Genomic DNA, 25,716 nt, shown 5'->3' with positions numbered 1-25,716 from the left:
ACAAAAAATATTCGCAGATATCGATAGGTAATTCAATAAATCGTTCGTAATTTGCGGATCAATCCCCTTTATATATCACATTTTTATAGATTAAAATAAGGAAATATTTTTTTGTTATTATCTTTAAGTACACTAAAACATATAACAATCACTTAAATAAAACTCCAATTTTTCCTTGTCTGTCTTTCTTCATCACGCATAATCCTTGATCTTGCATCGCCTCAAAAACTGATGCTAATATCTTTTCGTCAAGTCCAATCAAATCTTCTACCCCAGGTTCACCTTCTGTTACAAATGCATGAAGAGTATGTGCAGTTCCCTTTTGACCATTGTCTGAAACCTTAAATTGTGAAATCAGTATTTATGTAGAGCAAGTAAAGCTATTAAAAACGATAAAAGAAAGGGAAAAAAACCCATTTTGATATATAAGATATCCATTCTTCTTTTGTTTTCCACATAATCAGTGCTTGAGTCTTTTCTTCATCATCCCAGCTTGCATGTCCTTTTCAAAGAAGAAAAAAGAATGTTAAATAAAAAGGCCAAAACTTTCAAACCTTTTGATACAAGATAATCAATTATTTTTTGTAAATCAGAAAATGAAAGTTGACCTAAAAATTAAAAGATTATTCCATTTGCTTGAAAGAATTGCAAAAAAATAAGTAGATACGCTTAATAGTTTTATTGTGAAACAACTCCATTTCATCTGCTGTTCTAAGATCAATGTGGCTCATATGGTGACTTTTGCAATATGAAATAATCAATAACTCCCACATTTGTAGTTGTTTCGATAAAGTTTCTTCAAAACGCTGAAGTCTTTTGATTTTTGTAAAAAAGATGAATGAATGAAACGAATGTGTCTAAAAATAAGTAGTATAAGCAAACGTGAAAAAAGGAGGCAGTTGGTAATAAGGAGGAAATGCAAAACTCGGAGTAGACATAGACAGCAGAAAATTTTATTGATATGTATTTTATGATGGTTTAGATCATTAATAATATTTGCGTTGCATGGGTTGCTGCACTTCAGATTGTATGTTGCTGATGTTTAATTAATATATTTTATATGTGTCACATAAAATGTAAATATATAACGTTCAATGTCATTGCAGTGGATGAAATTAACGTGCAGCAAGATCTCAAGATATTTTATCCAACACCCGAAAATTACGCAATTGAAGGAAACAAAATCATTTCAAAAAACGCATGCTCTTTTGTCATTGTTTTGGATTATCCTATAAGCGAAGGCATTTGGGAATTTTCTTTCAAATATTTGGTTAAGCCTTCTGCTTGTCGTTTGCAATTGTTGTTAAGATTCAGCAAACGTTCCATTTGTCTTTTCTTAATTTGTTTTTTCATCGTAAGGAATTGGATTTATTTCTGATTTTTCATCGTTACCTCCTCGCTATTCTATTGGAATGGATAATCGTTTGCATAATTTTTATTTTTCATTCAAGAGCTTATCTATGCACATTTATTACAAAATGATAGAAAGCGCAGGATATGTGTCAACTTAGTATGTCATGATTTTGTTTTATTTTTTTTTTTTGAAAGCAATTTGTATTTTCTTTTTGTTTTTCTAAAGCGGTGTTGTTCAACATAAAGGAACAAACATTTTAGGAAATTCAGAATGGGGAATGGACGATGTTGTTACGATGGAAATTGACATGTATTCTTACCCAAGAACTTGTACTTTTTATGTTAATGACAAAATGCAACCTATTTCTGTGAGACACATAATTCCTCCAGTAAGACCTTGTGTATGCCTTTTCAATAATTAATTTTGTGTATTCATCTGTTATTTGTTTTTCATATTAATTCTTTTATTTTCATTTAAAAATTTCTTTCTTCTTCTTTCTTTCTTTTTCATCAACTTTTATAAATTGTGAATGTGGTATTATGAAAATGTCAAATCAATGAAACCTTAAAAACATTTGTGGGGGATAAAATCATTCTAATCGAAACTGATTTATGTGGTACTTGGAAAACTGTTTAACTTAAGCTTGCTCTTTCATCGCTCGGGATGGCTGTTCAAATACAGAATATATCTGTTAAAAAGAATGTTAGCAAAAGAAGATACAGAGGAAACAGAATAGAATGGAACAAGGGCTTTATGTTTGACAATAATATGCTTTCAAATATCACTTCATTATTGTTTATTATGTTGATATTTGTGTTTTCTTTCAGTGAATTATTTATTATTCTTTTTATTTCAAGTATTTTCTATTTCTTTTTTTTCTTTTCTTTTCTTTTATTTTATTTTTCTTGCACGTATTTGACAATCTTTCATTTTCATTTTCATGTTTTATTATTTCCATAAACTGTCTTTTGTGTCTCTGCAGACCAGGTGTGCTCAATCCCATTCCTCAGCTGAATCAGCGCCACCCTTCTGGCGAAATTCTCCCAAATGCGCACGCCCCACAAATCGTTGTCCAGCCCCACTCTGCACAGAAAAGCATCACAAAACAAAAATTCACTTTGAAAGACCCAAACAAATACCTCCATTTGATTACATCGTCCCCTGCTCGTTCTCATTCACACAACAATGAAATTGATTCATCATCCTCCTCATCATCATCATCTTCTTCTTCTTCTTCTTCTTTATCTTCACCAAAAAATTCCTCTTCTTCGCATTTCACATCCTTGTCATATGCTTCTCTGTATTGTTCTTCTCCTTCTGCCTCTTCTTCATCATACACTTCTGTGCATCTGCTGCCAACCCCTCCTCCTCTTTCACCTTCTGAGACACTTTCAGATGGAGAGAGAAAAAATGGGAATGCCGGAAAATCAAAAGATGTTCAGAAAGCAAACAAAGGGGAACAAGAAAAGCTGATTTCCACAAAGAAAAAAAAGAAAGAAGAAGAAAAAGTTTTGAAAAAGAGCAAAAAGCAAAATAAAAGCCAAACACCGAAAAGCGGGAAGAATGGAGATATCACGCCAATATTGGCACATGAAGTGCTTCTGAAAGAGGAGGACATTGAAGACGATGATGAAATGGACAATTTGGTGAGTGAAGTGAATGAAGTGAATGACAAACAAGATTGCTACATGAGCAAAGACAAAAGTCTGCCACTTCATTCAAATGTGATCAACACGACTTATGGGAACAGAAGTTGCAATGCCCATTCAGAGCAGCCAGTTGTGCTGTCAGACTACAAATCAATTGAAATGACATCTGTTCATTCTCCGCCAAAGATTGAGGTTTCAATCAGCTCAAATCCACAAAAGAAAAAGCAAAGCAACGTCAAAAACAAAGTTGGAAAAAAGGAACACAGCGACAACGATGATAAAAGCGATAGCGAGGACAGCGATGATAGCAGTGAAGATTAAAATGAATGACCTGTGTTATCTCACTTTGTGAAAATGAGAGAAATGAATTATTCACAAAAATTTTTGTCTTTGTATTTGTAAAATATTTTTAATTTTTTGTGACATGCCTCATTACATTTTGTTATATTTGTTTCATTAATAAACTTTTATTTTACCCACTTCTAAAAGATTTTTCACTATTTAACTTAAAGTTTTAATTCATTACTAAATTCCCATCATTAAAAAATTTTATGGCCCATAAACTCATTTTTGTTGTTTTGAAAGGATGATCTCTAATTTTTTTGAGGAAAATTCGAAGGAACAGTTTGAAAGAAAGCTTATGGACCCCTACAAAAATGACATTCCTTCTGATTTTCAAGACAAGCATGAAGAACCTTCTTGCGCGATGAATGAATTTTCCATTCATCAAGTTGTTTTCACAAAAATTCCTTCATCGGATATAAATATTTTTAATGTTTCGTATCACATTTGTGCATCATTTTCGCGTTTACTTCCTCAGTTGTGCATTGAGAATTCACATCTGCCAAATTATTTCGAACAACATCAAAGTTACTTTTCTGAAAAGGGAAAAGAGATATTTGAAAAAACTGAGCATTTCTTCGTTTACGTTAGATATTTTGCAAGCGTCACTCGTGAAGAGATTACTTATGCTGCAATACTTATTGATGATTTTATATCAGAGGAAGAAAAAGAGATTAGCTTATCCAAAACAACGAATCGCCTTGTTACAGAAGAAAATATTGGAACCCTTCTTTTATGTTCTATGCTTTTGACAATCAAGATGCTGCGCGATGTACCATACAGAAACACTTGGTGGGCTAAATTATTTCAATTATCTCCGGTTGTTGTGAATCAATCAGAGATTGTTTTTTTACAAAAACTTCATTACAACTTGTATATAGATAATACCGTGTTGAGCGCTGCGATTTTTAAAATGCATGGCGATTGCGTAAATTGAGTCAGATTTTATTCTTTTTAATAAATTTTTTGGTCCAATTCTTTGCATTGTGGAAATTTTTTTTCGAAATTTTAAATCAACTTGTTTGAGAGTTCTCTCCAATTTTCATTGGAGCATCCGTTTTGAGGATTGTAATTTTTTTTTACGTTTTTGTTTTATGGTAACTTTTGTTAAATTATTCTTTCAGTTATTATTATAATTGACAATTATTATTTTTGTTCTTTTTTGATTATTCTTAATGTTGATGCGATTTTTGAAGTGCTTTATTTTGAAGTCGCTTCATAGAGTGTATTTTTATATGAGATTTGTTTTCGTTTCTTCAAAGAAATAATATCCATAATTTGTGTAGTTTTTTATTTTCAAATTATGGAATTAACATCTTATTTCAAGATTTCTGTAATTAGCAAATTCTGATTGTGTATGTTTTGATATACAAATGTTAAATGTTCAATGATGATTAACAAAAAATAACTCCAATATGTGTTACAAAGGCAAGTAAGAAAGACTTTTATTTTGAGCAAAAATTATATAATTTAATTGATTAATAAAAATTGAAAAATAACATATAATCATTTTTACATTCATCAATACGAGAAATTAACGAATTTTCTTTTTTCTTATGATCATTATTATATCTTGTTTTTTTATTAAAAAATATATTTCATTTGAAGTTTTTTTTTAAATTAGAAACGCATCAAACAAAAATCTAAAATGTGTGATTATTTTTAGAGTCATTTCTTTTTTCGGTGTCAAAATGATTATGAATATTCTTTTTTATTGAGAATAAAAATTTTGTTGAAATGTTAATTTCATTTTAATTGCATCACAATCCAATGCTTAACGAAAAAGAAAAACTGAGATATTTTTTCAATAAAAGTTATCACTTATCTATGTTCATTAACATATACTCAAAACAAATATTCAAACCAATATATTTGTTCGGTAAAAAATATAATTTCAAAAGGAATCACACAAATAATGAATTAGCGTCGTGTTTTTTATTCAAAACGATTCAATAATTCATGATTATCTTATTCGATCATTTATTTAGTGAAATTATTTATTTTATTCTTTTTTCCATTTCTCTTTTTTGAAGTGAAAAAATAAAACTTGGACTTGTTAACCATTTAAAAGGAACTACAAATTCTCCTGTCCTAATCCCATCTAGATACTTAGGGTCTTCTGTATCATCAGAAACATACGGATTTGAAATCAAGATTTCTGGATAGATTGGGAACAATCCGGTTGTCTTGAATGCATTCTCCTTGTTCAGGAAAGATATTGCAGTTTTTTCTGAATCAATTGCACACTCATAGATTATTTTTTTTCTGTCAGTGGAAAAAATTTTTTGTCCATCATTGTGCTCATCCATCCATATAATTTTTCTTCTCCTCGTCAGCTATCTTAATGCGTTTCGAAGAGGACAAGCAATTCCAACATAAAAAGGTTACATTATGTGAGTCAAATTTCCAGGCAGAGTGAAAACGAAAATAAAATATTTTGCAAATAAAACCAAAGCCGAAGAGCAAAGACGAGATGGATGACCATCAAGAATTAAAAAAACAGGAGAGTTGTGTGGAATAACTCTAAGCGACCTGCAAATTGTTACACATGAGCAGAAATGAACGGCATAATGGTAGAAAGCATTTCTGACCATCCACCATGATGCATTGACGTGGATTTCACATGAACCTGCTTTTTGTACTCCAAAAGTTCAGGAAGAACCGTTTTCAAGGCAGAAATGATGATAAATGGTGGAGGCGCTTTGCAAGATGGTCCAATGGTGGTCATTATTGATATATGATTATTCGTGAAATCTTCTGTGGAAGCAGGTGCTCCTTTGGCTTCGGCTGGCACGATTAATTTTTGGGAAGATCAAAAATCAGCATTCCATTCGTCTGCGTCAAATATATTATGCTTGTTGACAGATGGCTTGGTATCTTTGTTGAACATAAAATTGAACCATACTCAAATGTTAGACATGAATGCTGAATTCAATTTGGCTGGAGTAATATTAAAGGGAGAGAGTGCTTTCAGCTTGTGCTTCGAAATGAATCCGGACACATATACTGGAGATGGTGGCACAAGTTGTTAATCAAAATGCTTGATAACGGGACTAAGTCCAAAGTGTGGAGACATCCTAAATGATTTCATTTAATTCTTGTGTGGTTATTTTGTCATGTTGTTGATATTTTTCTTGAACAATATTCAGCACCTTTTCTTCACCATCGAAGTCAAGCAAACAAGGCCTTGTGTGAATATCCTTTTCGTTCCAAGTTTGTCCGGCGCAATAACATCTGACAGCGCTAAAAATTATTTGTGTCGTAATGTTTTACGCTTCTGATATCAAACGAACATTCTGTGGATAATCATCAAGAGCAGCAATAATTTTTTCGAATAATGAATTGGCGTTTCTCGCTTCAAACGTAAGTTTAACGCCTCGAAGTTTTTGTCCTCGAGATAATTTTGAAATCGTTGTATTTCTTGAACAATAAAATTATGAACGGTTAGAAGCGGATATTTGATCAAAATAGATCATTATGAGTTTATAAAATATTTTGGGAAAAAAATCACCGCTATTATATTGGATCACAATAGTGGAAATACCATCCACCATAATCATGTGTGACTTTGTGACTATTGACAGTCAAAATTGGTTTCCTGACTGACCGAGAAATAATGTTCACGTCAGAACCTCAATAATTGGAACAAATAATTGCTAATGCAAATCTTGTTGAATATATATTCAAATAAGCGAAGTATGAAAATGCATTTCTCAATAAAGGATATTGACAAAAAATCATATTTGAAATGAATTGATTATTGGACCGTCAGTGAAGTCAGTGAAGTTCGTGACTGTTAATGGAGTCAGCATTCTGCAAGGAAGTGATTTTTAATTAATTTTTGAAAAAAAGAAAAGTTCGAAAAATAGAATAAAATGAATGTATTAATATAATTTGATATATATTTCGAAAATTCCAAAAATCAGAGAAAATTACTTTTCTTTTCAAATACCAATACTGACGTAAATTTTTAATTGCTGACGTACGTGACAAAAATTTATCAATCTGTAACACATGTTCAATCCACCATTTCGGATGTGCTGCATTGATGAAGAATAAATATTTTGCAATCAGTTGAATATTCAAACTATTTTGGATATTTTGAAATTCAAATGTGTGGAAAAATACAATATGATTACAGATATCGCATAAAATACCGGACATTGCACAAAATACCGGACAAGATCGATTTCACAATAACTGCAAGAGGAATAATTCTGACAATTTTCCTCAAAATATATCTCATCAATACAAACTCTATTGATAAACGAGAATTTCAAAATGGTTTCATTTGTGCTCAGAGAAAAATTTCTATTAAAAACTCGGAGAAACTCAAAATCCTATTTCTAAGAAAATTAAATAATAATTTTTTCTATATTCAGTCTTTATGAAAATGAAAGTTTGAAATATCAAATGAGTTTGTATTAATGAGATATATTTTGAGGAAAATTGTCAGAATTATTCCTCTTGCAGTTATTGTGAAATCGATCTTGTCCGGTATTTTGTGCAATGTCCGGTATTTTATGCGATATCTGTATTTGCATTTTTGTTCAAAAAAAAAGAAAGTGAAGGAAATAAAAATCAGAAACAAGCGTATTAATTATTTTTAATTTATTATTAACTTTTCAAGAGAAGAAATTATATGATGATAGCTTGATGAGAAGATCAAACAGAAATAAATAATATTATTTATTATTTCGAAAAAAAGAATATTTTGAATCTGTCGAAATAAAGATTTTATAAAAAATTCCAATAAACTACAAGTATATTATAAATAATTATATAAGATAAAAATTAATTAAGCATTCATAATTTTCTTTTTACTGGAAACAACAAAGAGAAATCGTTAATTGAATGACGGTGTGCTTAATCTGAATCGTGTATTGCTTTTGATTATAATAAGATTATATATTCATTAAATAAAACGAATGACTTATTTTTTAACAGTCTTTTCAAGCGGAGCAGTCCATTCAGACAATTATTTTGACTCTTGAGCAATCAAAAAATGGAACAAATGAAGCTCAAGCACAAGCGAATGCTGTTTGAGTGCTGTGCTAATAAGCAATAAATATTTATTTATCATTTTATCATTTTCATTTTTGTGTAATTAAAATTTTCGCTTTAAGGCTCGTGAGAAATTTTCGTTGGAAATGCCAGAATACGCATTTTATTTAACATGCATTTTAAGTTCAATGAAAACTTTACCAGCAACAACTAGGCAACTCGCGGGTTTTGAATTAATTCGCTTTTTAAAGGCGAAACCGCCTTCGTTTTCACAAGAATTGAGAGGAAAATGCTTTGATGTTGTGTTACAATCCCTCGGGGATGAATTAGAGCAGATCAGAATAACAGCTGGAAGCACCATAAGTGCATTCCTGGATGTAATTGGATTTGAAAACGGATTTCCATTTATTGGGCAACTGCTAACTGTTATTCAAGGTAATGAAGCACATTATGCAGAAGGGGCTTCAAGTTGCTTGGTGAAAATAGTTGAAGACAATGAAGAAAAGATGGAACTACTCAAGTTAAGAGAGTTTGCTCAAAGACAATTGTTTTATGAAGAAAATTTGACTTTTTTATTTTATTCATTTTAAACTTAGAAAACTTGAAACTCTTGTCGACTCACTTATTGGTCTGTGTAAAACTGCAAAAATAGCAAAAGTGTTGTGCTCGCTGCTGACTGCATTGAAGACAATGTGTATTGCGTCACAGGAGTTATTTCAGAACAAAGTGGAGAATTACTTGACGATGCTTCTGACTTGTGCTGGCGACCAGAATCCACTTGTTCGCACACTTGTCCTGGAATCTTTGACTGTCCTTATTCATTTTCCTTTTGGTCCAGCAGACGCTCCCCAAGACGGTTTCTCCAATCTTTTTTCCACTTATCTTCAAATTGTTTTACATAATACAATTTGTTAATTTTTCTCAATAAATATCGTTTTTAACTATTTTCTTCATCATCTTCAAATGATTTATTTATCTATATCATTAACATTCCCTTTTCATTGACTTTATGAACACATTTGCACTGAATGATGTAATTTTCATCATTCTTCCAAGAACACATCAAGCCCACTCATCCTCTTCTTCCACAAAGCGATGCACTAATTGACTTTGCACTTATTTGTATGGACAGTCCAAACGAGCACTTAGAAATGGCAGGAATCGAGTTCTGGCAGTCTATTTGCGAGAACTGGCTGCTCCTCGAAGCTTCTGTCCCAAAAAAGCTTGACACGTGTGTTTATTATTTTAAACATTGAGATAGTGATATTTTTCTGTTTTTCTTTTGTCCTTTGAAAAATGTTGATTTATACATATATATATTTCTTTCCTTTCGCTTTTTGTCTGCATTTCTTTCCTCAGGATTATTCCTAGAATTATTACAAAGCTGACATATACCGCAACAGACCTCTATCAATATTCCGGATTTCTCAAAGAAGGTTAGGATAACTTTATTATGATTTCATTAACAATTTAACAAACAAATGCATAATTTTTCACAATCGTTCTTTAATAAATCTGTTCTCTTTTCTCTTTCTTTCTTTTTCATATCGTCATTTCAGACAGTGAAATTGCTGATCCTGACCAAGCAATCCCTCCAGCAGTTGTGGAGATGCATTCATCTCAATCAGTTTTTGGTGACTCTAATCCAGTCTCTTCAATGGCACAACCACAAGCATCATTATCATCATCTTCTTCTTCTTCCTCTTCCTCGCAGACAGATGCAGATACCAACGAAGAATACGACGAGATATTCCAAAGTCAGATGAACGACGTCTGGACACCACGAAAGAGTGCATCGTGCGGACTCGAAGCGTTGGCAACAGCTCTCCCTGCACTTGTTGTTCCTCGTGTCATTCAGTGTGCCATTTCGCTGATGGCTGTTGTTGATACTCCTTCTCCAGCTGAACAGGCAACTGCTGGTTCCATCTCTTCTTCCTCTGCCTCTTCCTCTTCATCCCAGGCATCAGAAGCAAAAGCTGTCATTGACGCACCTTCAGCCTCAAAAGACACAGCAAAGTGGAAGCAGCGAGAGTGCGGCGTGTTTGCTGCTGGAATCGTGGCAAAGGCGTCGCTCAGTTCAGCCGCGCCGTTTCTGCCGCAGCTGCTGCCGTGGCTCATCCACTCAGTCAACGATGCCCATCCACTTGTGAGGATGATCGCATGCTGGGCGCTGGGGAAGACAAGCGTGTGGGTGTGTGGCCCGCTGCCAGACGACGAAAGCTGGGTGCAGATCAGACTGCAGGAAGATGCTGCACGCGAAGAAGCGACGGGAGAGAAGACGATCAGAGCAGACGACAGAAAGTGGCTGGCAGAAGTGTTGAATGCGTTGTCGATTGGAATGCTTGACAAGAACAAAGAGGTGATACATTACGATTTCTAAATATAAAATATCATTTTGTCTTTTAATTTCATGAATTTCTTTTTGAATTCTGTCTCTTTTCTATTTTTGGTGTTTTTATGAATGAAATTAAAACAGGTTCAACGTTCTGCATGTGTTGCATTGAATCTTGTTGTGGATGAGTGTGGCCCTCGAATCAGACCATACTCTTCTCTTCTGCTCGAAAATGTGTTTCGGGCATTTCGCGTGTACCAAAAGGCGAATGCGCGGCATTTGTGTACTCTCAGCGCCTCCATCGTCGATGCTGCAGGAGCCTTGTTCCGCTCTGAAGAGCATCTGAAGCCGCTGATGGTTGCACTTGGCGACAGACTGTTTGCCCTGCCTCCGTCTGACACCAGACTCATTCCACACATCATGTCAGCATTTGAACGGATTGTGGAGAACACAGAGGGAAGCGCTTTTATGCCATTTGCTCCGAAGATTGTGGACTTTGTGGTGAGGATTGTGCATGATGAGGTGATGAAGGAGAAGGCAGATTTCGACCGCTATGCAGAGAAGGCATATGACAGCACATCGAAATCAGCACGTATCCAGCAATCACTCCAGTCAGACTACGCATATCTCACAGCTCACTACGAAGAAAGCGAAAATCCATCAGTGACTGCTTCACTCAACTTCCTGTGCACGTTCATCGAATGCACAGCCCCTTCGCTGACTGTTCCTCTGCTTGTTTCATCGCACTGTGCTGAGCTAATTGCAGTGGCAGCGTCTTCTCGCTCGCTCTTTATTCTCCGCTCGCTCTTCAATCTGCTGATGTCTATCACAAGCAAATCTCCCGAGTTTGTCACGTCTCCTCAGCCAAACGGTGCAACAGTGCTGTCTGTGATCTTTCCCGTTGTGATCGATCGAATTGTGCCTGGCCACATCAAATGGGATGAGCAGAAGATTGCTCAGATGGTTGCTGCACGCAATCCGATGGCGGTTGTTCCTTCACCTTCGTCTCCTCCTTTGTCTTCTCCGACACTTTCATCTTCACCTTCTCTGTCATCCATCTCACTCATATCACAGCCATCACCACCTCTTTCTTCACCAGCGATGGCATCAACAAGAATAGGACAACGCCCCAGCTCAACCAGCGGACTGTCTTTGTCATCAGATGCAGCAGCCATATTAAGTGCCCATCATCATTCCTTCCCTCCATTCAACTTCTCAGCCACCTCAAAAAACTTTCAGATATATTTTACAGTTGCCAACAGCGCTGTCTCTGCCCTCAACAACATCATCATTGCAGTTGGCACCCACATCACCCCATTCCTCCACTCATTGGTGCCTCCTCTTGCCCAACTTCTGGTTTATCTTGCTCCACTTGTCCCTTCTGCAAAGATCCCTCTTTCTGCTCTTCCGCCGGAAACGACGGTGCACCGCGGGGATGTTGAGGAGTTCTGGGAAGAGAGCGAGCACCGGCAGCAGCAGGGACTTGGCTGTGGGGTGCAGTTTGGGCTGAGTGTGTGCGAGTGTATGGGAAGAGTGGCAGGGGTGTGTGGCACAGAGGCATCAAAGATGGTTGCGAAGGAGCTGGACAGAGCAGGAACGGTGGGACACTGGCTGTGGGGCATTGTCCACAAAGGCAAAAACATGCAGTGCAGCACAGTTCTGGTGGATGGGCTATGCGCTGTGGCCGAAGCCGAGCTGCCAATGATTGCAGCTAACCCTTCTCTTCTTCTTCAGACACTTCTTTCTATAAGTGGTTTCTATTCATATCAAATAAGCCTTTCTAATACTATATTGCAAGCAAATTCTGGTTCTTCAACATTCTTTCCTCCTGCTCAAAGAGAAAGAATTCAAAAAGTTATTTTGTTATTAAAAAGTACATTAGAAGAATCGCATATTTGGCCTTCAATTGTAAATGCACTTGAATCTGCCCTACATCAAAGACTTCAGCAATATGGCTTTTAAGTGAATTTGCAAGCATTTCAAAATTTCATATCGCACATATCAAACTGTCAAATAAAATATTTTTGATTTTCTGAAGTCCCATATTAAAATGTGCAGAATTAATGAAATAAATAAACTGAATGATTACGAGTTAGATATGGGAATTGAATATGGAAAAGGTTCATGGCATGACGAATATAAAGAATCTGCATGGATTTATTCAGGAGGACTTCCATTTAATCTTACCGAAGGAGATTTATTAGCAATATTTTCACAGTTTGTTTTTGCTATAAAATTAATTTTTTTCTCAAAAATCAATTTTTAAAAAAAAAAACAATAAAATTCAGATATGGGGAAATCAGTGAACTCAATTACCCCAGAGATAAAGAAACCGGTAAACCTAGAGGGTTTTGCTTTGTAAAATATGAAGATGTTCGAAGCACTGTTCTTGCTGTTGATAATTTAAATGGAACATCAGTTTGAAATTTATTACATTATTTCCGCTTTAAGCGAAGAGATTTGTTATTAATTTTAAAGGTTTTGACGCGAAAAATTATTGTAGATCATGTTAAGGATTACAAAAGAATAACATCAGAGGACATAACAGAAGAAGAACTGATACGCCAATCAATGGGGAAGAAACCATGGGAAACTTGAACATTTATTTATTTATTTTTTATCATGTTAAGACAATTTATTAATTAAATTTTCAGAACAGGAAAGTTGAATTTCACCTCAACCAAAAAACGATTTAAAAGATTTCATCTTTCAGTCTCAGGAGCCAATGATTTTCATTTAAATCTCAAGTTGCACTTTGTAGTTGAAAAGTTTTTTCTGAAAAAAGGTTGAATGATTGAAGCAAGATATCCGTAAATTATTAAACCAATTGAAAATAAATTACAAAAATGTTGATAAAAGACATCAGTGAAGTGGGCGAGAAAGTAGTAATTTGTAAAAAAAAAAGAAAGAAAGAAAAAAGAAGCTTGAGAGATGCATTATCTTCACATTTCTAGATATCGTCTTCATCATCATCCCAAGCATCATTTCTTCGCTTAAAAGTAATTTTAACTTCAGGCTTTGAAGAATAAAATGTGTCTATCATCGTTACTAGTTGGTCTTCATCAATCTTATTTCTTGTTGAATGAGCTTGTTGAAGAAGAGCCATTTCAATTTGAGCCTTTTTCTCTGGGTTAACAAGACCTATTCTATTCACTATATGTGAAATGATAATGTAATAGATAAATATATACATATTTCATCATAAATATGTGAATTTATGTGAAATATACACAAAATAAAGCACAAACATCTTTCAAGTGCTTCTGCTGTCAAAATGGCATGCAAAATTTGATTTTTTTGTTCCTCTGCTTTACTGCGATCTTGCTCAATCTTTTTTAATTGTTCAGGCGATTTTGTTTGCTCGGATAATTGACTTTCAATTTGTGACAAATCCATTTGATCGAAATTACCTTTGTTTGTTATGAGAAAACAAAATTCAAATAACTACTAGAAAACCATTACAATGACAATAAAAAGAGAGAAAGAAATATACAAAAAAAATTTGAAAATGAATACGTAAAACAGCTTATGAGCTGAACAAAAAACTGTTTAAAATGAATAAAAAATAAAAAAATAACAATAATAAAAAAACACTTAGTTTAAATATTTAATGAATGGCGCTGAATGATCTGAGAAACGTAAATATATAGAAAAACTTTAGATGAGTTCGAGATGTCCCACAAAAACAAAGTATTGCAACGAAGATAAACAAAAACAACACTGAATATAATAAAGTTAACTTTAAATTTGTAATATATCATCATGATTTGAAAATGACAATCAAAAAGCTAAAAAACTTCAAAACAGAAATTACAATAATCATAAATGTACGATCTGTTAAGCAAAATTGCTTTTATAAGGATCTTTTAAACCGAAACCATAAACAGTTGCTTAAGACATTTACATCACGTTGTAAAAATAGGGAGATAAAAACACAGAGAGAGAAAGAGAAATCAAGCAATCAAACAAACAAATAAACTAAGCAGTGTTCAAGTAGCGTTTATTCCGAGTGTTTTGAGCATTGTGTTGAACAGAGATCTGTCCTGCAGGTTGGCGTTGTCTGACTCGAGATATTCTGTGAATGAATGAGGCACTTTTGCCACATTCATTCTGATCTCTCTCTCCAAATCTGACTGGGGCGCTGTCCCGAGCAGCATCGATGCGAAGTCCCTGTCTGTCTTCAGAATGTGGTCTGATATCCACATCCCCATCAGCTGAATAACTGCCGTCGTTGATGCACTGCCCTGCGCACCCTGCAGCGCCATCTGCGTCAGCCGCCGCACAAACGACGAGTGCTCCACAAAATGCTTCTTTTTGTGCAGCACAGGAATTTTGTACTTCTCCATGAGATGCTCTTCATCCGCCAGGCACGCCAGCATCCCTGTCACAAACGGTACCAGCGACTGTCTGATCTCCTCTTTGTTCTCGTCGTCAATCGCCTTCACCAGACGCAGCGACTCTTCGCACAGCGCCTGATGTGCCACGTCTGTCCGGTGCACATCGCAGCAGTAGTTGTCTGTCCACTCCAAAATCTGCAGTGTCTGGTCATTTGCACCATCGAGCTCAGCCATCTTCATCGTCTTCTCAGCCACACGGAACAGCTGGCTGCGGGTGGGCAATATGCACGCTGCGAATCCACTCAGCACAGCCACAAAGGCGAGGACGAAGAACACAACGAGCAGGTTCTGGAACATGTCCTTTGTGGACACCTGCTCTTCTATCAGAATTTGGGTGTAGCGTGTCATCCCGTCGCGCAGGTCGTTCAGCATAATCGACTCGATCGTCTGCACACGCTGGTCGCTCAGCTGCACATTTGCCACCTCTTTCTCTGCTGCCAGACTCAGCGCCTGCGACGAGAACAGCCCAACCAGCCCTTCCAACCCAGAGAAGTTCCCGCTCACGCCCTGCATCCGCCCATCCACGCATTTTCCCTGGTCGATCATCAGGCAGCTGACAGAGCGGAGCATCAGGTCATTCAGCGCAGAGCCCACCTCCAACGTTCTGCTCGACGTCAGCTCGTCCAGTCTGCCGTCGCCTGTCACAACTCCCCCTCTGCTGGCTGAGCCTCCTTCAGACACTTTCTGGTGCAGCAGCGTGAAGAAGGTGAGGGTGGTGTTCAGCTGCCTTTGGGTGGTCTCTTTGTCTGCTGTGATGTGCGACATGTCGTTCCACAAAGGGGCGCTTGCCCCTTCCACTGCAAATCCGCTCCCCAGCTCAACTGAGCCAGGATGGGGGATGTTCAACGCAAGGGCAGACACAACAGACAAAAGCACGGTGCGATGAGAGGACAGCAAAATGGCTGTGTTTCGGCTGACGACAGTTGAGATGGACACAACGCCAATCACAAAAAAGACTATAACACTCAGAATCACAAGAAGAGAGCCTGTCACAGCACGCACAAAGAACGAAAACGGGATGGCTCCTCCGATTTCGTTGATTTCTCGTTCCAATTCAGTCTTCTTCTCTTCCTCTGCCTCTTCTACACGCTGCTTCTCTCTCTCCTCCTCCAACTTCTGCTTCTCCTCCAGCGACTCCATCATCTTCCTCTCCATTTCTCTCTCTCCATTTTGATGTCCTTTGACATCTTCTCTTTCTGACACGAAAAGACGCCCTTCAGTCATCTGCTGCTGGATGCACTGTGTCATCGGAGAAATCGGAGAAATAGGGAGAAGAGAGGAAGATGAGGAAGAGGGATTCATTGTTGGGAAGATGGATGACTGGGAAGACAGAAGAGGATGAGTGGAGTAAACAGAAGAAGTAGCTGTGATTGCAGGCGAAGCTGAAGGAAGCTGCTGGAACGAGGGAGAAGAACAGGGAAGAGGAGAAGACGAAGGATTGAACTGGGGAAACGATGTGGAAGATGGTTGTAATTGAATAAGTGATTGTGTGGAAGAAGAAGAAGATGGTGGGGTGAATGTTGTTGGGATATTTTGTGAAGGAGAAGGTGAGATTATTTGCTGCTGAAGAATCTGAATGTACTTTTGGAGCTGCGCAATCTGTTGCTGCTGCTGTTGTTGAGTTGGCTGTTGAACAGGAACAGGAAAAGGAAAAGGGGATGGAGAAGGTGAAGGTGAAGGAGATGGAGATGGAAGAGGGGGAATTATGAGAGAGGATGTTAGTGTGTTTGTAATTGGAGAAGAAAGACTCCCTGAAATAGGCATCTGATTTGTGCTGATTGCGCTGTATTGCTGCTGATGTTCAGAAGAAGAAGAAGAAGAAGTAGAAGAAGAAACAGAAGGTTGTGGAACAGATACAAATGAAGACTGATGTTGTGGTTGCACTTTCATTGGCTGAGGAGATGCGTAAAAGGAAGATGAACGAGACGATTTGGAGAGAAGAGAATTATTCTGCTGGTTGGACTGCTGGAACGTTGGCTGATTAACAAGTGACAGCACAGATGTGTGTGTGGGTGCCTGCAATTGCTGTTGATCCAGCACAAACGAGCCTGTTTGCATTTGCTGTGTTTGCTGCCCGTTTTCTGATGGAAAGCATTTTGAGCCACTTTTGATGCACGTCGCCGGAGCTGAATTTTGCGATATGTTCATTTGCTGTCCTTCTCCATCAACATCTCTCTCAACTGCACTCATCGCATTATTTGCTCTGTCAGCATTTTCATTCTGATGAGGCGTCTTCCCGCTCATTTCATCGCCCATCCGTATGCAATCCAATGATTCCTGCAGAATTCCCTCTTTTTCATATCTTCCTTCATTTCCATTCGCATTCTTGCCTTCTCTTCTGCTTCCACTCATATTGCTCGAATCACCCATTCCACTGCAATTGTTCTCTCCCTGGTTCAAGTTCTCTTCTGTTGGAACAACTTCTCCAAACACTGTTGGAATAGGCCATTCAGTTATTTGCAGATGATCCTCCTCTTCTTCATCTGCATCAGTCTCATCCAGACGCTGCTTCAGCTTCATCACCCTCTTTTTGGGCACCATCACAAAGTTGAAGAACACCGACCTTCTTTCGACCGTCAGTTGACGTGCTGTGCGGATGAGCTGTGCAACAATCAATGCAATTGCAGTGCAGATAGACACAACACACAGCACCACACTCACCACAATTGCTGTTGTTGAGTCAGACTTTGCAATGGAAACGAATGAAAGGGCCATCGTCTTCATCTCCTCCGACGACACAAGCGGCACATTCGCCCGGAGGAAGTAGAAATTGCTCCAGAATGTCTCGTCGTGGTTCATCCAGTACATGCCATAATCTGTACCGATGTTCGAGATCTGTTGAAACAGGTCGATTGCATTCGTCTTCTTCTGCCATATCTTCTCCACTGTTGCCCCGTCTGTCTTCACCAACAGCAGCGATTGGCTGATGCTGTTCCATTCAAACACACTGCGGAATCCGTTCTTCTTCAGAACATCTCCTTCTTTCTGTGCCATTCTCAAATGTGCCCCACGAAGCCCCTCTCGAACACCCGCTGAGTGTTCCACCATCTCCTGCTGCAGTTCGTTCTGATCAGGCACAAACATCACCTGCCCTGTCACAAGGCCACTCCATCTGATTTCAGCCAGCTTGGCAGAAAGAAACATCGACATGACACTCGACTGTAGAGTCTCCACGCTCTCCAGCGCTGCTGTCATCTCTACACAGCGATCGAAGGTGGTCTGTGTAAACACAAACGCAAACACAAGACAGCCCAAAATAAGCAGAAGCGAAATGACTGCTGCTGGATAGAAGTTCGGCAAGAGGTTCTTTTCTTCCTCAGCCAACTTCACAACAGACGCATCTGCATCGCTCCCGCTTTTTGATGCACTTGTAGCTGGTTGATGGCGTCTCTTTCGCTTCTGCCTCTTCTTCAGCCTGCTGACGCTTTTCGAGCCAACTGAGTTGCTGCTGATGGACTGCCCATCCAGCGAGCTCAGCTGGCTGTGTCTGTCTCCATCTCCTCCTGTTTCGATCGAGTAAGACGCTGTCTGACTTTGTGCCATCACAGACGAGGTGTCGTCTTCAATTGCGTTGGCAGTGGAGAACAGCTGGTTGGCGGTGTCATCATCTCGTAGGATGTCCCGCAGGAAGGCGCCGTATGCTCTGAGCACTTGTGTGGAGCGCGGGTGTGTGTGAAGCAGCTGCTTCAGCTCACTCGACGTTGCTGCCTCTGCATCGAGTGCCACATTCAGCACAGCCATCAATCGCTTCAAGTCAACATGATCTTTCATCAGCAGCGACCACACCTGTTTCATCAGCGCTTTCGCTGCCTCAAACGACTTCTGCGCACGCTGCAGACCAAGACGGAATGTGATTGTCTCCTGTGACGCTGCCATTCCTCCTCCTCCGCTGCTTCCCCACCCAACACCCCCTGCCCCACTGCCCCATCCGCCAATCCGCCCAGCCACACCACCACCCATCCCATACGCTGCCCGCCCTCTCCCTTGCTGCAGCTCGTCCATCAGCACATACACCATCCACCGCTCTCCCACCGTCGGCAGCGTCTGCCTCACTCCGCGCAACGCCTCTGCAAATTTGAGCGGGTTTTTCGTGTAGAATCGCTGGAAGAGCGCTGTCGTCAGCCACAACGGAGAGGATGAAGGGAATTTGTTGTTGCCCTTTGCGAGAATCTGCTCAGCATACGCAACAGCTGCTGCGTTATGACTGAACGTCTTCGAAACAAGAAAGCGAACAGCACAGGAAAATGCATGTGGAGATTTGAACTTGCGCTTTTTGGTTGTCTTTTTCAGCGAAACAAGCGAGGAAATGTGTGGTGGCACAGCAAATGCATCCTGTTGGCGTCTGGCAGTGGCAGAGCTGATGGCAGGCGCAGGGACAGCAGCAGAATGCTCATTCAGAGTGAGGAAGGTCAAGTTGTGCTGCGAAGAATAAGGCGAAACGGGTGGCCGTACATTTGCTGTCGTGGGAGATGTGCCGAAGAACTTTGAAAGACGCTCAGGAGAACCAGGTGCACAGCTGCCGTATGGCATCGCAGGGCTTTGCGTATTGTAGAGAACAGGAGAGCAAGCTGAAGGTGAAGAAGATGAAGAAGAAGGTGAAGGAAGCATTGAAGTTGTTGTTGTCAGTTGTGGTGATGAAATTTTTGCTGAGCCAGCAAAGTTTGGCAAAAGCAGAGTTGTGTTTGAGATTTGGGGCAAAGAATCAGACGAAGAAGAAGATGCATTCATCGACGCTGTCGAATTTTGTGTTGAAAAAGGTGAAGTATGTGCAGATAAGGACAAAGTCGCTGCAGTGCTCGAATGAGTGAGCATGGCCTGTTGTGTGGAACAAGGCTGATATATTTTCGATGACGAATGCTGAAGAGTAAAAATTGGAGCACCTGAAACTGCAACAGTGCTATCTGGATGGCTCTTTGCATTAGTGGTAGCAGAAGAAGAAGATGAGGAGGAGGAGGCAGAATATGAATAAGATGACGATGATGCAGCAGAAGTGAGGGTCAGACTCTTTGAAGATGCGCCTTGTGCTTGTTGTGGCTGGGCAATGACAGGCGAAATGATGCTGTGTGCAACAGAGCCAGCCGATTGCAGTTGAACGTGGCCGCTTTGGTTGTTTGGTGTCGTCGGAGCTGAAGCCACCACAAACTCCTTTCCTTTCCCTCTTCTTCCTTTCTCTCTGTCCCCTCGCTCGTCTTCCTTGAAAAGTACATCAGACGGAACAGCCTCACTTTCTCGCACTGCCCAGCGGTGCTTGGCAACACGAGTTGCAGCAAACGCCCAGCAAATGCCGAGCAGAATGCTGAGCACAGCTGCCAAAACCAGGAAGATGTAGAATGCTGCTGGTGATACGAGAAACGATGCGGCAGAAGCAGAAACGGAGTGCAGAAGAGAATCAGCTAGTCGAACGGGTGTTGTGGGGAGGAACGGGTAACGCTGTCGTACAACTCTGTTGCCTTCTGCATCGAATACAGGAAGAACAGGCGCATATATCAGCGAAAAGACAATTGTAAGCACAAAAAAAGGAACTGGGACAACGCAGCTGGCAGCAGCTACGGCATTTCCAACAGGATGCCAGAACGGCTGGTAGAACAAAGGATACATAGACAGCAAAAGCAATGCAGCCGTGCTCAAAACAGGCACCACAACTGCTTGGTCGCGAAGAATGGCTGACAAAATGGCAATCCCAGCTTCAACGAGTTGTGAGAGTATCAAGAACAGCCCGCTTTGCATTGAAAAGAACGATTCGGGGCAATGCTTGGGATTGTAATTAAAAATAAACAATCGAAAGAAGCAATATACAATTAAGGCTATCAACAACTCTACGATAGAAATAACAAAAAGAACTGTGTTATCAGGTGACACACAGGACAGAAAAGAAGAAGTTCCACGATCTGGACTACCTCCAAAGCAAGTCATTGGGCCAAGCAATACATTTACAATCGGAATAAAAAATATCGAAGAAAATAAATTACAGGCCCAAAATAGGAGCCTTGAAATTGCTGTTGGAAGATGTGATTCATTTTTTGTCACAATCGCATTTACTACAAGTCCAAATGTACTTCCAACAACTGCAACTGAAATAATGATAAGCATAACCAAATGAAATTGTTTTGAAAGCCAAGAAACAGAAAAATCCAAATAACTTTCAATTATTATCCGAATTATTTCTTCAATAAGGAATTTTCACAAATCAAACCCAAAAAACGACAATAACCCGTTTCTAAATATTCCATCAACTGGCCAAGTATTAAATCTCATATTCATTCCAATACATTGAAGAGTTATAATTGCAACGGCAAAAATTGAAAAATAAATGGAATGTATTTTCACCTATAATTTTGTTAAATAAAAGGATATTACAAAATTTGAATAAATAACGGAACGCATACTTTATGGCATGGTAGTAATGCAGCAAATAACCTGTTAAAATTTTGTAAAAGTAACGAATACATATAAAAAATAACAAAAATGATAAATTTAGTTTTAAAGACTGAAAATAACTAAAAAACCATTCATCAACAACGCCAAATCGTGCAGCTGCCAAAGTTTCTTGAGCAGAATTGTCTGAACAAGTAGAATAAACAACTGATCTTTGATCATCTTCCTCTTTAAAATACATAAATATATTAATATTATTAATATGGGTGACAATTATGAACTGAAAAAGCGATAGTTATTTCTTAATTATGCAACTTAAAAAAATCAATTCAATGAATAAATACTATCTGAATTTTTAAAAATTAAGATACGAAACAGGGACATTTTTTATTACTTTTTCTTTAAACATTGAATTTTTTGATAAATCTGAAATTCAACAAAAGAACGAATTTTTCCTTTTATCCGGTCAACTGATTTTCGCTCATTCGCCACAAATATATATTCAATAAGTTCGTGAGTAAAAATGGAAGAAAATGTGACTTTCAAGCGTTTTTTGCAATTATCACTTAATCTTTCTTTCACTCATAACTGTGTCAAATTTAATCAGCTTACTTAATAAATTGAATTTTCTCGTTTTTAAACAAACATCATTTATATTAAAACAAAATGTTATGTGACCTTGCACGTATTTCAAATAATGACACATTTGATTTGTCTTTTAAGATTATTAAATAATCATTCATTGTGAATTATTTTCCAATGAAAATGCCTAAAGTGCAATTTTTTGCGCCAATTGTTTTGAAAATTCGAGAAATATCATCATAAAACTAATCAGTTTCTTTATGTCGATTATTGTCTTTTTAAAAATCCACATGAAAAACCTCAACACTGTGAAAATACTCAGATTCAAAATATTTTTAAATGAAGCATGTTAATAGAAATATGCAAAAATTTTTATTATTTTTTCAGAAAACAATAATTCAATTTTGAAATGGAAAATTCGAAATAAGTGGAAAAATAACTTGTGTTTTGTGGTTGAAATTCTCTTTATTTTTATCTCATAATAACATTTTGTTTGACAATATTTGAAAAATGATGCCTTTTTATTTGAAAAAAAACAAACCATTCATTTTAATTTACATTTTTTATCATTTTCAGTTAATTCGAAAAGAAAAAAAATTCTTTTTCATATAAAAAAATCAAAAAATTTCAAAAATTTATGAAAGGAACTGAATATAATAATTGGGAATATTTTCTTTTGTCTTTAATGATTCAATTAATGTAATCGTTAATACGATCTATTCATCAGGTTATTCAAAAAAATGAATTATTATTCTATAAAATAATCATTTGAGTGGTGATTTTTGAAATTTAAAAAATAACCGCAAAGTATTTATTTGTTTGTTTTTTCAATTTTGAAAACAGTTTGCTTTGAATTTTTGTATTAGATTTGTTTAATAATAATTTGAAATTTACTGAAATCCATTCACAAGATAAATATAAATTATCAGTTATAAATGAATTTAAAAATTGAATTATTTTTTCGAAATCGAATTATTTTTGGTGCATTGAATGTAAGTAATTTCTGCAATTCATTTTTGGATCATATGGCTGATCATTTTTTGAAATCATACTTTCGTTCGAGTTTTGATCAAAATTTCTATCTCAATGGGATTTTGGAAATAATTTTGATTTTATAATAATAACATCATAACTAACATGTATTCACAGTTTTTGTACATTTTTTCAAAATCCCATTGAGATTAAAATTTTGTTCAAAACTCGAACGAAAGTCTGATTTCAAAAAGGATCAGCTATATGTTATTTCACAAATGAAAAATCAAGGAATTTCAGAAATATTTCTTTTATTAGATTTTGGTGTCCCTTCGTTTCCCATTTATCTTTCATTTTGTGAAATGAAAAGGATTTATATCCGTAATAAATAAATGAAAGTTTAAAATTATGGATAAAGATCATTTAAAAATAAGACAGTTGAATTTTTGTGTCTGTTTGAAGAGCGGTCCAAATAATAAGCGAAGGGGGCATGTCCATGAGTTCAGTGTCCAGTGGAATGATAATTGATTATTCTCTTGCAGAAGGATTCAGCAAACTCGAAACAATTAGTTTTTCAATTCTTTTTCCTCTTTACCATCAGCCGAAGCATCCAAATCAGAGATGGGAAATTTTTGTATGGGCATTTACAGCGCTTCAAATGGTAACACTCAGCTTCTTTCGAGTTGATATTTCCACACAAGAAGTGAATAAAATTTCCAAGGTATTCGTTTTTCATTGAAAAATTTATGATTTGTGATTTATATTTCATTTTTTCAATCATAATTTAATGCAAATGTTTTTTATGTGAATTTTAAATACTTTCATTTGAAAGTACATTTGTTTTCCTGATGGAACATCTCTTGGATATCTTGCAGGAAATTTTATACAGATTGCAGCCATGGGATGCGTTGGTTATTTTATATTGCTTAGTCTGTATTTAGCAACTGTAGCAGCCTTCCAAGTCGTAATTTCTGGTTCACAGCCATGGATTATTTCACTTTTGCGTTGGATTGTGGACTTTACATATTCCGTTTTGTTTATCCCGTTAACTTCATTATGCATAACTGCATTTGATTGTTATAAATTCGAAGGACAAATGATTCATCGAGGATTTGAAGGCAGCTGTTCTGGCAATTTATTATCAATTTTGGGATTAATTATGGCAATAGTTGCACTTTGTTTTCTATTAATATCTTCATTTTTAATAAACAATATGATATTCAATCACAATCCTAAGCACGGAGGATTATGGTCATCGCCAAGTGGGCTGTGGCAAGCGGTGGATTCGTCTCTTGTATTTGGATGCATTTTTGCGATGAGGACGCTGATAGAATGGCCTTTCTGGCGTGGGGTGGTTACTGTGGGAACTTCTCTGGTCTTGATAATATATTTTGTTTATATTCAGCCCATATACAAACTTAATGGAAACTTGCTGATGGCGAGCAAATGGTGCTTGTTTGGATGCTTAAGACTTATTGATGAAATTGGATTTGCAATTGAAGGTGCCACTCATAATTGGGTAATTACTATTATTCTTCAAGTTGTTGGATTGATCGTTGGAATAGTTTTGTGTTCAGTGTTGCTACCGAAAATTGGCCTTAAGAAAAGAGAGAGAAAGTATTTTTTGATAGACTTTGAAAGCCAGATATCTGAGATTTGCTCTAAAAACCCATCTTTGGCTCTTCCCTCACTGAAAAAGCCAGAAGGAGTCGAGCCATCGTTACGCTTTGTGCAAAGGAAAGAATATAGCTCTTTAATCCATTTGACATTTGCTGATTATGTGTACACACAGGCACTAAAGACTAATCCGAACAACAGCATGCTGTGCTTTCAGTATGCAACATTTTTTGCTGCCTTCCGCAAAAACAACATGAAAGCCCACACGCTCATTAGAAAAGCACTAACGATGTCTCCTGGATTGTTTCTGAGCTTTTTGTTGTTCTGCAAAGCAAAAGAAAATGGCGGAAGGGTAAACAGAGATAATCGAGGAAACGGAGTAAGTGGCATGAATTCATTTGCCTTTACGTCTCTTTTGGCAACAGCGGAGAAGCACCACGAGCTTGCAGTGGGATCTATGAAGGACTTTTTTGAGAATGTGACTGCGATTCAGCCTTATTACAAATCGATTCCTGTTTTTATGAATTCTATTGTGAAGAGCGAAGACATTGCACGAAAGAGCTATGAAGAACTAATTGCTTCACACGGGCAGAATGCAGGTGTGCTACGGAGCTATGCGCGACTGCTGCTGGACATCTACAATGATGAAGACGAAGCAGAGATGATTTTGAATCGAGCAGAACTGATTGAAGAGGATTCATTTGGTGGAGGTGATTCAATTACACATACACGCACAATGGGGCTTCATGATGCTTCGTTTGAAACGGGTGATGTATACGAAGCTTGCAATCAGATAGACCACGGAAGCAGAAACGGGAAAATGAGAACAAGAGATGACGACAATAATGAGTGTGAATCTAATTATGTTGGTACAGTAAAATGCGGTAACTTAGAAGCGACCGCCGGGAGTGTTTATGAGGGAACAAACACAAACAAAAGAATTGATCACAAAGATGGAACGAATTCTTCTTCTTATGATCTGCGGAATTTAGATGGTAAGCACGAAACTCTTGCGAGTAACGAGGTACATTGGAATTAATCTTCAAATAATACCGGAAGGAACCACTTGATGAGTCAAAGAAAGAGAAGAAA

At 37.4% G+C, this 25,716-nt stretch overlaps 6 protein-coding genes across 6 annotated transcripts; 3 read left to right on the top strand and 3 right to left on the bottom strand.

Annotated features, from left to right (window-relative positions):
* Positions 1-148: 148 nt before the first annotated feature.
* On the bottom strand, positions 149-938 carry MONOS_16847 (Vacuolar protein sorting 25B (Vps25B); the record flags this gene model as incomplete). The annotated part of the gene is made up of 5 exons (XM_067869715.1): positions 149-340; positions 414-502; positions 555-608; positions 668-813; positions 883-938. 5 exons carry the CDS (start codon positions 936-938, stop codon positions 149-151), a joined length of 537 nt encoding a protein of 178 aa, XP_067721511.1.
* Positions 939-980: 42 nt separating this feature from the next.
* Positions 981-3,566, top strand: MONOS_9853 (uncharacterized protein). Its single transcript, XM_067880390.1, has 7 exons — positions 981-1,027; positions 1,107-1,289; positions 1,360-1,422; positions 1,486-1,510; positions 1,580-1,754; positions 1,997-2,109; positions 2,337-3,566. Exons 1-7 carry the CDS (start codon positions 1,006-1,008, stop codon positions 3,322-3,324), a joined length of 1,569 nt encoding a protein of 522 aa, XP_067721510.1. The 5' UTR covers positions 981-1,005; the 3' UTR covers positions 3,325-3,566.
* Positions 3,567-8,199: 4,633 nt separating this feature from the next.
* MONOS_12271 (putative RNA-binding motif protein, X-linked 2) lies at positions 8,200-13,279 on the top strand (the record flags this gene model as incomplete). Its single annotated transcript, XM_067864879.1, has 11 exons — positions 8,200-8,205; positions 8,293-8,385; positions 8,472-8,878; positions 8,946-9,205; positions 9,406-9,580; positions 9,709-9,785; positions 9,909-10,708; positions 10,826-12,434; positions 12,778-12,898; positions 12,970-13,099; positions 13,160-13,279. 11 exons carry the CDS (start codon positions 8,200-8,202, stop codon positions 13,277-13,279), a joined length of 3,798 nt encoding a protein of 1,265 aa, XP_067721509.1.
* A 196-nt stretch (positions 13,280-13,475) lies between these two features.
* MONOS_12270 (putative programmed cell death protein 5) lies at positions 13,476-14,271 on the bottom strand. Its single transcript, XM_067864878.1, has 2 exons — positions 13,930-14,271; positions 13,476-13,834 (listed from the first exon to the last, which is right to left on the bottom strand). The coding sequence occupies exons 1-2, from the start codon at positions 14,075-14,077 to the stop codon at positions 13,632-13,634; spliced, it is 351 nt and encodes a 116-aa protein (XP_067721508.1). The 5' UTR covers positions 14,078-14,271; the 3' UTR covers positions 13,476-13,631.
* A 399-nt stretch (positions 14,272-14,670) lies between these two features.
* On the bottom strand, positions 14,671-20,991 carry MONOS_12269 (uncharacterized protein; the record flags this gene model as incomplete). Its single annotated transcript, XM_067864876.1, has 1 exon — positions 14,671-20,991. One exon carries the CDS (start codon positions 20,989-20,991, stop codon positions 14,671-14,673), a length of 6,321 nt encoding a protein of 2,106 aa, XP_067721507.1.
* Positions 20,992-23,433: 2,442 nt separating this feature from the next.
* On the top strand, positions 23,434-25,707 carry MONOS_12268 (uncharacterized protein). Its single transcript, XM_067864875.1, has 2 exons — positions 23,434-23,728; positions 23,840-25,707. The coding sequence occupies exons 1-2, from the start codon at positions 23,498-23,500 to the stop codon at positions 25,661-25,663; spliced, it is 2,055 nt and encodes a 684-aa protein (XP_067721506.1). The 5' UTR covers positions 23,434-23,497; the 3' UTR covers positions 25,664-25,707.
* The last annotated feature ends 9 nt before the right edge of the window (positions 25,708-25,716 follow it).

Source organism: Monocercomonoides exilis (assembly GCF_001643675.1).
Source record: "Monocercomonoides exilis strain PA203 chromosome Unknown scaffold46-794033, whole genome shotgun sequence".
In the NCBI taxonomy this organism is placed as follows: domain Eukaryota; phylum Preaxostyla; order Oxymonadida; family Polymastigidae; genus Monocercomonoides; species Monocercomonoides exilis.
The sequence above is the reverse complement of the archived record's forward strand: the minus strand, read 5'-3'. Positions and strand labels throughout refer to the sequence as shown.

Coding starts and splice junctions, on each gene's coding strand:
- MONOS_12268 (XM_067864875.1), top strand. CDS start 23,498: ATGTCCATGAGTTCAGTGTCCAGTGGAATGATAATTGATTATTCTCTT. Junction 23,729..23,839: donor AAGTGAATAAAATTTCCAAG/GTATTCGTTTTT, acceptor TTCATTTGAAAG/TACATTTGTTTTCCTGATGG.
- MONOS_9853 (XM_067880390.1), top strand. CDS start 1,006: ATGGGTTGCTGCACTTCAGATT. Junction 1,028..1,106: donor GGGTTGCTGCACTTCAGATT/GTATGTTGCTGA, acceptor ATGTCATTGCAG/TGGATGAAATTAACGTGCAG. Junction 2,110..2,336: donor GAATGGAACAAGGGCTTTAT/GTTTGACAATAA, acceptor GTGTCTCTGCAG/ACCAGGTGTGCTCAATCCCA.
- MONOS_12270 (XM_067864878.1), bottom strand. CDS start 14,077: ATGGATTTGTCACAAATTGAAAGTCAATTATCCGAGCAAACAAAATCG. Junction 13,835..13,929: donor AGCAGAAGCACTTGAAAGAT/GTTTGTGCTTTA, acceptor TTTCACATATAG/TGAATAGAATAGGTCTTGTT.